This window comes from Mesitornis unicolor, unplaced genomic scaffold (assembly GCF_000695765.1).
Source record: "Mesitornis unicolor isolate BGI_N332 unplaced genomic scaffold, ASM69576v1 scaffold4542, whole genome shotgun sequence".
NCBI lineage: Eukaryota > Metazoa > Chordata > Aves > Mesitornithiformes > Mesitornithidae > Mesitornis > Mesitornis unicolor.
Genome location: NW_010169775.1, coordinates 1 through 13002, shown reverse-complemented (window position 1 = coordinate 13002; position 13002 = coordinate 1). Strand labels below are relative to the sequence as shown.

General features: G+C 40.4%; 1 protein-coding gene across 1 annotated transcript in view; it reads right to left on the bottom strand.

Annotated features, from left to right (window-relative positions):
• Window positions 1–12388, bottom strand: part of LOC104536748 (glutamate receptor 3-like) — a gene marked incomplete at both ends in the record, with an annotated part of 65259 nt that extends 52871 nt beyond the window's left edge. Inside the window, one exon of the mRNA XM_010179463.1 lies at window positions 12187–12388. Within this exon, the coding sequence (XP_010177765.1) occupies window positions 12187–12388 (202 nt within the window). The remainder of the gene's footprint in view (window positions 1–12186) is intronic.
• Between the last annotated feature and the right edge of the window lie 614 nt (window positions 12389–13002).

Here is a 13002-nt window from a genome sequence, read left to right as displayed (position 1 = left end):
AGTCTGTACTGTGGAAGTTGCCTTTGCAAACAAAGTCAGCGGCTGTTCTAAAAGGAAAGCCTTGATTGCATTGTTAAAATTGTCTGCAGGACATTCATTGAGAAAACCCAGCTTTTAAGAATGAGTGAATTTATCAAGCTGCAGATCTTTATTTCTTTGATCACCAATATTTTAAGATTACTACTTTTTGTTCTATATTGGCAATAAATCTCTACACACTTGTACTTCAGTCATCACAGCACAACATGATACACTTCTCTCAGAGATTTAAAGTCAGACTCAGTCACAAAAAAACACCTCAAACAAACCGGGTAGGAGGATGGCTAAACTGGTAATATAAATTCTCTCAGTTTCAGATAAATGATTAAGTGGCAGTGTACACTGCTATTAACCTGAAGTCCATAACGAGAGCTTAAATGAACAGTTGTAAGTGGACGCAGGCCTTTGTAAGGGATCCGCACTCCTGCGGTTGGCACTAATTGACCCTTCTGCTGGCAGGCTCAGTGGAGAAGGCAGGCAGCAGCATCTGAACTGAGGGCCCTTCTCTGCCATGCAGAACAAAGTCACAGTCCTGATTATCCAGGAGGTTTGATCTTAATGCTTTGCACTTCTATAGCGTCTTTCATCCAGGAATGAGGCAGGCAGGATACCAGGGGAGAATCTTCAACTGCTACTGCCCTTCCCACATCCATTTCGCAGGAGGAGGTCTCCTGTCTTTGGAGCTTTCCAATACTTTTTGCAATTATATTCCACATACACTGAATTACACAGCAGAATTTCTCAGAAACTGAAGTGACAGATTCGTATTTCACACATAGGTTCACCCAGACTTCTTGAAAACACAACTAATAATAAATTTTGATTAAGTTATTTCCAAGAAGATTTTAATCCCCTTACAGAGAATATTGCAATAGATTGAATTCAACGCAGCATACACAAGAAATACATGAGGCTGATATAAGCATATAGAGATCACATAAAAGAAAGGAGGAATCATATTAACCCTGCTTGCAATTTTGTCCAGAAGTATGCCATCTCTAAATTCCTGTGGAGATCCTGATTCAGGCAGACTATTCCAGAGCTACAGATTCTGGAATCAATTAACAAAACAATTCTTATTAACTCAGGGAATCTCCAGACATTAACAAGGAAGCAAAAAATATTTTCAGAAAAGCCTGCAAGGAAAATGTACTTTACTATCAAATTGTATCCTACAGCATAAGCCAAGATTGCCTCAACTCAAATCTCAAATGCATCTTCTGTGAAACAGGGGCTAGCACTGCAGAACACCACAACACGAATTTAAGACAGGAAGTGCAGATAATTTATCTGAATAAAGCTTCCAGGAGAGTAACTGATTTATGTTGATAATGATCCAAGCTGGAACCTGACCAGGATGCAGGAGTCAGAGGCACCACTACCCACAATAGGTTCACTATTCATGAAAAATAACAGGGTGGTTTTACAGATGAAAATAGATTGAAATGTTATCTTTCTGTTTCAGCCCAAAGACCCTGTTTTGCCAGAGATACGTTCATAAATTACCTCTAGAGCACTCAGAAAAAGGTGCCACGTTTTTCAATCAGGACTATCACTATTCATGCAAGCACGTAAGAGACTTAATGAATTAAATTTCACACGAGTCTATGGTCTTTAACGTCACACAGCTTCTATTCATGCAAGAATTGCAAAATCCATAGTGATGCAGAGAGAGAGAAAAGTAGTGAAAGGTTCACAGCTACAAAAACACATATACGGGGAAAGGGAAAGAAGAAAAATGAAAATCTGAAAGTAGAGATGGTATAAGTGACTCCTGCTAAAAGCAAGGTCAGCACTTTGCACTAGAGACTATTTGATTTACACTACTTTGTTTCAATTGAGAAACAAAATCTTTCCTTGGCAGATTCTGCTCTACGCAGTCTATTACAGATACTTCTGAGACACCCAGCATCATTTATAAAGAGATACTTTTTACTGCTGAACGTGAACGTTTTGTTAAATTTCCCAAAGTTGCAAGAGGAAATATGTGCAACGCTACACAAGGGTGCATTCAGTTAGCTGTTGAAGTCAAAAGCCTGGACAACCTGGGTAGTCCTGGAGGAGAAGTGCGTTACGGATTTAGATGCTCCGAGTCTCCCTTGAAGGGTCCATTGGCTGTCCTGGACCCACTTACCATCCTCCACTTACCCAGAGGCTCGAAGCCAGGAATACCTCATGAAGGACTACTCCGCTTTTACCCTTTGCTGGCTTCACTCCTTCAAACTCTCACAGAGCTACTCCAAATTTACCCTGGCATAAATCAGATCAGAGGAAAACTCTGCTACGTATCTTGACTGCCTCTATTTATCTAATGAGCTATAACGAGTTTGGTTTTGTTTGTTCTGCTAGGGTAGAACAATGAGGCACTAAAACATTTAGGTCCCAGTGGTCATTGCAGATAGGCACAACTAAGTATCACTGCTCGCAGTTTCTTTTTATGTTACATAGCACAAAACAACTGGCAGTAAAGCACAGCTGATGCATAAGAATACACATCTTTGAAACAGGACATTGTGGTTGTAAAAACCACGCTACATTTAGTACACTCTGCATGCAGTAAAGCTATATTGATTCATGCTTTAAACGAAGCAACTTCTGTACCTGGAGCACCAAACTGTAGTGGAAAACTTCAGGAGAGTTAGCTGGTATCATTCTGATCAATTTTGGGCCTACCTCACTGCCTCTCCAAGTAATAAAGTAAGCTGCCTGTAGATGGTGTGGAAAGACACGCTATACATACTTTAACTGACAAAAATTGTCTATCCATAAAATCCATCACAAGCAGCTTGAACTATATACCCTGAAAAAAGCAGCTTCTTCCAAAACACCCACAGGTTTCTTTTTCACATCCATCATCTAGACGTCATTATAAAAATTGGACAGAACAGATGCTTTTACATTGAGAAAGGCAAATTCATGTCTGCAGAAACGTCTTGCTAACTCAGATAGGCTTGATCAAATTGTTTCAGTTAAGGAAAAAAAGCACCTCAGAAGTCATCATTTCCAAACCAAAACAAAACATTTGGCTTCAACTGAAATCAAGTCAATTTTTTAAAGTCTGAAACTATTTAAAAAGCTTTCATTTTTAATCCTCTAATTTTCTAGTTGATCCCAATCTAATCCTTAAAACCTTTCTGGAACCTTATCTGAAATGAAGCATTAGCAAGTCACACAGCTCCTATAATTTCCAATCATGTGTGTTTTTGAAATCATGCAGCGTGACGTTCTGGGATATACAAACAGTTTTTGGGATGCACATAACAGCAGTGGGATAGTGGTTTTCTACGGAAGAACCCAGTCTGAGCTGGCTGAGGCATTCAACATAAATACATGAAAACTACCATTAGTCATGAGAATCACTCTGCTGACATGGCTGAAATAGGAAAGAAAAAGGATCAGCTGGCACAGGACGACCAGGTACATTTTCCCCTCTTTCTTATAATTTTATATTCATCAAGAAGTTATGAGTAAATAGGCACAAAGAGCAAAGTTTTAAAGAGGAAATTCAAAGTAGGATAGCAGCTATTATTCTGACTGCTCACTCATTCAGCATTTCCTTAGGTCCAACTCCTTTTGACACACTGCATGATGGTAGTGAAGCCCCTCTGGAGATGCTACCTGACCACTGTACAACTTCAGAGAAAGATGGTCGAGTACATTAAACTTGCTAGACAATTCAGAATCCCCCAAACAGTTTTGATTCAATGCAGGGTTAGACTCTGGGTCAGTCCTCTGCAAATCAATGAACACTAATCAGCTCTCATCTAACTGCTGGGAAAAAAGAATGTGCATGAACTTAAGCTTTCTGACCATCAGATTTCATTAGAATCCAAACTTAGTGACACAAGTGGTAAAGCCTAAGGAGACAAAACCCCACTAAAAACAATGTCTTACCATGTTCTTCTGTAGAGAGGCTACGGAAAGTTCATTACCTGAAAAAAACTTATCAATTACCGCTTCTCCCCAAGCCATCTCTCCCCCTGCACCACCACCTCCGAAGAAAAACACAAACGCAGCAACGGTAACTACCAAAAAGTTTTAAGCAATTTATCATGCCCAGCAGTGTACAAAGACCAATCAAGATGCGTGTCATGATACAGCAACCCTGTGATTCGTGAGATCTGATCCACGTTCACCAAGTGGGCTGCAGTATCTACCTCCGACTAAGATCTCTGAAGTGGAAACCAGACAAAGAAATCATGGATGGCACCACCACCTATCTCTTGGAAAAGCTGGCAACTGTGAGATACCAACTACAGCACATCCTACAGACCTCACTGGGAGAAATCAATGGGCAACGCTGCTTCTAGTAAAGATGGTTCTTTCTTCCACCACACAGAGAAGCAGCCTGGGTGTGAATTGAGTAGGAAGGAACTGGGCATGTGTTGTGCTGCAGGAGTATGGACCATACGTACAATAAAGATCTAGGGTGTGTAGGGGACAAAGAACTTTCCAATATTAAACTTGCTTCCTTGCCAACAGCTTTGCTTATTTCAGGTAAAGAGCTGAAAATTTCTTCTTTGTTAAGTGATAGATTGTTTTGCTGTACAGCTGCGACACATGTTCTCCTAGGTCCATCAGTGGGAATGCACGTCGTCTTCTGGCAAGGACAGCAAATTAGTAAGTGCTGATTTCCATTTAGTCTTCAGAAGGATGAAGGCTTCTGGAAAAAACCCCGCAGCATGTAGGCTGGATTTTTTTTTTTTTAGGAAAGGAAGCAGAAGTAGTGATCAATAAAGTGAAAAAAGCAGAGTTAGCCAAAGCTCTCCAAGCTTTTCATGGTAAACAGCCCTGTAATACCTGTTTGATACGGTTAAATTGTATTATCTTGTACAAGAGATAAAACTGTGCTACCACAAGTACAAGTTGACTTCAAATCATGCTAAGAACCATCAGAAGACTCCACAATTTCCCGTGTTCGCTCCCTTTACCACATGGGCTAGCCCAAATGCTTCATGTTTGCATATGTCAAAACTACTGACAGTGAAATCGGCAAACATGATTACACACAAGTCCAGGAGAAAGAGGTGTGAAATTAATGTATAAAGTATACACGGAATGCAGTAAGTATGCATGGACTATATACCATCAGCGAGTGGATTTACCTTCCCCAGATACCTGCATATCCAATTAAAGACAGTTCTTGTATTAAAAAGGACTCAAGACGGGGAAGTCACCAGGCAGCTTTGCATTTTTTTTTTAAATTCTCAATCAGAATTTCAAACATCACATTTGAATAAACTCCAGCAAATACAAACTCAACACAAGGGCAAGACCAGGAACTCAAAGGCAATCACATAACTTACAAGCATCTGAAAGTGAATGTGTTGTAAATTATGTTTGAAAAAAGCAAAAAAACAAACAAAAAACTTCCAGCATATCTGAAATGTTCAAATAGCCTAGCAAAATAATTACATATGAGCGACCAGATAGGTCGCTCCATTCCAGCAGAAGAGTGCTCACCGGGGCTATTATCCAATTCTGAGAGAGCAATTCACTCTTTTCACAAGTGCCTGGGCAAGTTACCTGCAGCGCAGTGCCCCTGCGTGTTGATCCTCACACATAAGGGCTTCTGTGCCTCCTGTGAGGGGGGTGTGTGAGGGCTGCACGGTGCCACGCTATTTTAGAAGCAGTTAAGATGATAAAACAGACATGGCACCTCAGACACCACGAGGAGGACACGTAGGAATGACTGCTAGGTGGATTCATTGATACAACTCATTCCTACATTCACTCCTCCTCTTCACACATAAATGTTACCACTGTTTCTCTCTCTGTGTTTACCCCCAATTTTGGTGAGATCGACTAAAAAGGCATGCACTGCCTTTGAATGTTTCACATATCATAGAATCATAGAATACCAGGTTGGAAGGGACCACAAGGATCATCCAGTCCAACCTTTCAAGGTAAAAGTACAGTTTAAATGAGATGAGTCAGCACCCTGTATAGCTACACGCTGAGAAATGAACTCTGCATTTCTGGTGCTACAGAAATATCTTGAACTCCCCGATACAGGCCAGAGCACATTCTGTGAAGCTGTGTGATAGTTATTAGTGTCCACACTGCAATGACTACAAACAACTGAACACAAGAGTCTACTTCGAAGCCTTCATCAGATGACTGCACACAAAAAACTCCAAGATGATTTTAAGTTTGAGGTTTCTAGGGCATCTGATATTCTGAAGATCAACAATAACATAAAGCAGGTGATAGAATGGAAAGAAGCATGCCTCTGTCTCTGATGGGAAACGTAACACATACACACTTAGAAGGAAAAAAATCTCCATGGATGAAATCTGGAAATGGCTTCACTGCAGCGATCATCACACAGAAACAGTTCCACAGAAACTGGTTTGATCTAGATCAATCATGTTTACATATCTGTTTTCAGATCACCACATTATTCCAGTGGAGGTACAAGCCCCTGTATAGCAAACCTCACAACAACAGGTACAGAATTTTTAGGGTGCCTTATGAGTTCCCTTAGAAAGTGGGCCATGGCCTTCCAGTGATCTATACTTTACAGCAGCACAGAAAGTACTGATCTTAGGCTGCAACTTAAATGCCAAATACAAATTAAACATAAACATATTTCTCATAATAAATGAACACGAGTTTTCAATCATATGGTTTGGCTTGGTTTGAAACTGAACTATGAAACCAAACTGTTGCAGCTTTAAAAATAACACATTCTAAAACATTTTAAGGATGCCTAAGTCAGTCAAAATTAGCATTCCAAAATCAGTAATGACAAAGTATGTACTTTAAATAGAAAAACGTTAAATCGTGGGATTGTGACAATAAAGAATCATTAAAGATACATCAGGTCCCACATTTCACACCTTGTTGCATGACAGGCCTACACTTGCAGTGGGACGGCCTCCCACCTCCCAGACACTGAACACCACGAACCCAGAGGAAAGAAACCCCCAGTTTCCTGTGGCTGTTGGACAAGCTTCTGAGTCAGCCTTCAACAAAACCGTAGGGGTTTTTTTGTTGTTGTTAAAAGCTGCTGTCAGATGCTTGTTTCCCATCATGGCATCTCCATTTCCTCCTAGAGATAAACTACAGCTGTTACACATTTTATTGGAATGCGTTAATCAGTAGCTCTCCAACCCATGCCAAGCCTCATGGGTCCTCCAGGCCCACTGCTATACAGGAAAAGTGAACAATTTCATCTTTCCATCTGCACAAAATCTTCCGAGACTGAACAAGCGAACAGTGCTTTTCATCATGCTCTACTTTTCATTCATTTGGTGAGTTCAGAGTTTCTCAAAAAAGTGTCCATTCACAGGAGATTTTTTTCCATTTCCACAGTGCAAGGTAAATGGAACCCTAACACCTAAACAGTACATAAATGCTATGTACATAGCAGAGGAGATAATGGACAGTCAGCTTATTTTTAAATTAATTTAAGAAATCATAAAACATACTTGAAAGCAGTATGGATCCTTCTGCTATAATTGAGATCATGTTCAGCTTAATAACAAATCATCTGCTCTGCCACAAAGTGGAAAGAAACTTTAGTTGGAACACACCGTTCACCTTCTGACCCACCCCAATACTGTAAAAGCTTTGACCCCTAAACTAATCCCAGCTGATTGTCACACAGCAATAACGTACAATACTCGAGCATGTTCTGCAGCATAAAAGGCATTTTCAGGGATCCATAATGAACAGAGTTGTGTAGGAAGCACATTTCCAGGCGCTTCACCACAGAAAGCTGGGAGAAACCACAGTGCAATCCTTCTCAGGAGAGTGAGGCACCTATCCTGTGGTCTCTACTCATGCAAAACCACCAGTACATGGCCCAGACTTGGCAAGACTTTCAGTGAGACATGCTTACGCTTTTGGCAGAAGGGAGCTGACCACTTTCAGCACCAGTGTCCTTTGCCAGCTGGCCAAAAAGTACACAGATGCAAGGGAAGCAAATTATCTGCCCATTGGCAAAAAGAAATGCTGAGCAGTACCTAAGGAACAAGTGTGCTTGCGTGCGTGTGTGCAAGTGAGTATGCGTATCTATATAGATAAATATGAACGTACACACATACAGACACATATATATGCACCTGTGCTCCGGGAAAGGAAGCAATACAGTGAAACTGGGAAAACTGTCTACTACTAGCCCTGTAGTAAAATTTTCTGCAACGTTCCCACAACAAACAGGCACTTCTTCCATTAAAATCTTCCAAGTTGAATTTTAAACATTAAACACAAGGACTGCAAGGATGCTAAGGAAAAAATTCTAAGAAAGTCTGAAACCAAACCCCCCTCAAGAAAGTGTCCATACAACCACCTACAGAGTTTTAGCAACTTAAGGTAAGCATGTCATTGTATCTTCTCTTTCTTTTTCCTTGTCTCTTAAAGAATGAGTGCCTGTGGAAAATACACTGCACATCAACATTTGGTGAAACACACAAAGCCTTCTGGGTTCAGAAAATATATGGTGAATGATTCAGGAAAATTAACAGCTGATAGGTTAGGTTCAGCTGAGAGGGAATCTGCCTGTAGATTAATTAGATTCTGCAATCACACCCCCTTTTCACCCATAAGCATCCCACCACTATCATTACATGATCAACAGATTTAATGAAAACTAATGCTTTATTTTGAGAAATTCCATGGGGGCTATGTACGAGTTTACTTTCCTCAATATTTATTGAAAACTGTACATAACGCAAATGCACATTTGTTGGCTGTAGAGGTGTACAACAGCAATTTTTTGCAATGACAGTGCAGAGAGGGAATATGAGATCTGTGTGCTAATGAGCTGACACTGCAGAGGCTAGAGCAGTGTTAGTATAGTGCACTACAAGTGCAGAGCAGAAAGACATACACGGGTTATTTCTAGGGAATATGATCTACAGAACTGTACGCATAATTCAACATTAATACTAACATCCTTCACAGAGGTTATAAGAAAAGCATGAAAGACACCTCGGTGATGAATTTATACATTTGGGTTGCTAAATTCATATTATTCTGAAAAAGGCAGCTCACTACCTTTTGAACATTTCTGAAGAAAATATAACATCCATGTTTACTTAATTTTATTCATTCACAGGGCAAGTTAACTTCTCTCTCTGTTTTTTCTGATGGCAAAAAGCTGCATATTTTAAAAGATGTAATAAATCCCCCTAGAGCCAACTGATAAACTTCAATTCACCTTTATATACAACAGAATTTTAACCTGTGTATTTGCTCTCTGTTAAGACATCACACAGCTAAATAAATAGGTGGGCAGATAAATACAGAGTGGATGAATACTGTATGCACGCATGTAAATTAAATATACAGAGAAGGGCTCAGTGCCAGCACTGAAGCAGGGAATACATGTACATGGATCAGATTATGCATCGTTTAACTGAAAAACGAATGAGAGGGAGGGGCTTCGGGCAGGAATTTTCTTCTGCTTCTAAACAAGTTTGTTCCCATGTTGGGATATTGCCAAATCAGCCCTACCAGAGGTAGGCTTTTTATCTTTGGCTCATGAGGATACTTCAGAAGGGATTTTTTTCTCCTGCCTCTGGAATGCACCAGATTGCACCAAGCGGGATGTGCAGCTGTACAGCAAGATCAGTCTTTCCTGAGCAGAGCCCACCCCTCAATTCCTGCACACACGAACATGTACTACAGGCACTACCACAGAAATCAACGCAAAAGAGAATGAAAAATATTATTTTATATGGATACTGACTAGTACAGGCACTAGGCTCAAACTACACACACTACTTTCTCCAATTTCCCTTCAGTTCCTTCACCTATCCCACCACAAAGTCAGACCCGGTCTCCCTCTCCAGTAAAGCCAGGCAGAATCACTGCAGGTTTCTCTACTGTGGATCCCTGCCAATTGCAAGTATTGATCAAACGGCTGTGTGACAGCACTGGAGACAATTTATGCTTATCTCCAAGAGAAGTAAAAAATGTTGTGGAAAGAATTCCTTCACGGATATGGCAGCACCCTGAAATTATCTGCCACTCCACTGGGAAGTGAGGATGCGACTAAGGGTACAAAGGCCAGAATGTCTGACGTGTTAGCCAGGCAGTGTGAGGAGCTATTAGCTCATCCTAATGCCTTCATACATATGAGCATTCTGACTTTCAAAGATAATTGCTTCCATATCCAAAAGGAGCAACTGTTCTTCTATTTTTATTATTTAATTATTTAGAGCTACTGAGACCTATATGACTGGTGATATGGACTCACCATATTCTCTTCCTACCAGTAATATTACCAGATGGTTGACATAGCTATGGACAAGGTCACCTTTACATTTTCTTTCTTCTGTTTCTTTTTTCACATCTTCTATTTTTAAATAGGTTACTGTAGGTTGGTATTCTCTCATCTACTGTTTCTCCAGAGGTTTAAGTTTTCCCAATTTTATTACACTGGTAATGTGTGTGTTGGAACATGCAGCCCTATACTACGTAAAACCACCTCACCTTACTAAAATTGCCACGGCTTCCACTAAGCAATGACAAAAATGATTGGATGTCAGAAGCACACTGACTAACTAATACATTGACTGCCTCTGAGTGAGTGTGTGCTTCACTTGCCTTGGTGGGATCCGTAAAGAAGTGCTAGTAGAACTTTCAGAAAACAATTAATAATTAGTCACCCAAGCAGTTTAATGTATTTAGTTTAAATCCATATAATTGATATTTAGGAAACTACATTTGAGGTGCAGCCTCTTGAAGGGATTACGCTGATTAAGGATTAATAGTCTGATGTTTGTTGTAAGAGCTGCTGAGGCTGGATAGGATTAGTAAAATAAGATGGAAAGTACAGACAGACTTTTATTTACCATTTTTTTCCACTTATCAAATATTTTTATTGAATATTATATAATTAACCCCCCTGCAAAAGTTTTAAAGGTCCTACTTCAAAGCCCTTTAAAAAGGGTAACGCTGCACTAGCAAGAAGCAGTCACATGGGGGATATGTTAGAATATCAATCCAAAATTTGTCCAAATATTTCTTTATTGTGTATTTCTAACTATCAGCTTTCTCAGAGACTACGTGAAATATCAGAAGAATAAAATATCTTCTTGTCCAGTCTTCCGATTATACAGCATGTGAGAGGATTGTAAGAACTATCCTATCCTCTACAAACAAAAAATTAAATAAATAAGATACTCAAAACATGAAACTGTTTTAAAACAAGCAATACTAGCTTTCTGTACGCCAATACTTCATTATTTTAGTACAGTGCTTCCTCTTTGAACATTTCATACTGTGAGTATACGAACGGGAATCCTGCTCATAACACAAAGTTAGTACATGGCATTCAGAGGTCTTTTAGACCATGTACAGACATATCTCTGTATACTGCAAAGTACATGCAACTACTTTGCAAGAAGACTCCATTCACTTGTAAATGTTCTCAGTAAAAACTGTAGAAACTAAATGAATTTGGATGCATCAGTAAAACAAATATGCAGGAACTACTATTGGTAAAGGAATGCTTTTATAAATTCAGAACACACATCGCTCTTTCAAAAAGAGATCTTGCATTTTAACACCACATTAACACTACTCAAAGTTCTGTTTTGCTTATTCTGTTAATAAAGGCTCAGATTATACCTACACACTGCTTGTGCAGAGCTATTTCTCACCATGCAAAGCATTCTGATTCCATTTTCTTTCCCCTCAGCTCTAACGGTATCTGTCAGTTTACAGTCTCCTCAGCTTCTAACAGGACTTAGAACTCAGTATTTCAGGGCAGAGGAGGCAAGTAAGCCCCTCTAGCTTTTCCCCCCTTCAAGGTCACTTGTAAACGTCTGTTTTGGTTTTATTCCTACATGGTATTATTTGCAAATCTTGCTGTTTCACACGGGTACGTTGTAGCCTCAACAGAAAAGGGATGTTACTTCAGCGGCACTGCACTGATCACAGCTACACAGTGCTGCTATATAAATAACATGGCTGGTTTTGTGAAAAACAAAACTAAAGGGGTGAAAAGAAGTGGTAAGAGAACTTTCCCTGAGGTATTATTCAACCACATAACACTGAGAATATACTAAGCCTCACACCAGTACACGCATTTGTTGCGCTGTATTGTATGAACAACAACCCTAGGCTACCAGGGAGAAATTGAATGCAATAACAGATAACAAATATTTTTTTAAAAAGCATGTATTTACTTACAAGCATTTGTCACTGAAAAACTGTTGGATGAGTCCAAGTGATCTACATGGTAGTTCAAATGGAAGGGCTTTTCTGTGGTATTTTGGTTTGTGTTGTATAACTGCACAGCAAATCGAAATGCACTGTGCTCCTGAACAGTGTTCCTCATGAAAAGGCCACCTAGGATGGAAAAAAAAAAGGGGAAAAGGTATTTCAGAATGAACTGTGAGGAGAAACAGTGGCAATAAGTTACATTTGCATACTGCACACCTCAGGAAAGGATAAACAGCAGCAGGCTGAGTCTGAGCACATAATCCTGACAGAGCGCGTACATGAAATACATACTCCAAGTCCAAAGTTGGGCTTTCAAAGCCACACATCACATCCAGGTGCCTCCTGAGCTATCGGAAGTCACTGGGAGCTGCAGGTGCACCTTGAAAACAAGGCCACTCACACACGGATGCCCACACAGATTTAAAACTCTAACTTCGGGAATGGTGGCTCCTAAATCATCTCCAGACTCCCCAGATAACGTCTCCGTAGATCTATTTGCTAAGGACACGGCTGGCATGCGGCGTGGCAAACGTGCAGTTTTAAATGGTCTGGGGAGAACAGGCACAGCTGAGCGCTGCTCCAAGCGAAAGGCAGGGAAAAATCCCAAGTTTCACCCGCATGCCCTCAGCTTCACGGCTCGTTCGGCCCCAGGTTTAGGGCACGTCGTTACAGATTCTCGCCGTTGCTCTCTCACGTTCTCTCCTACACAGGATGCGCTGCTTCAGGGCACGATTCCGCATGAGCACGGACCAAATCCTCCTGCCGTGCTGAGAGGAGCGGACA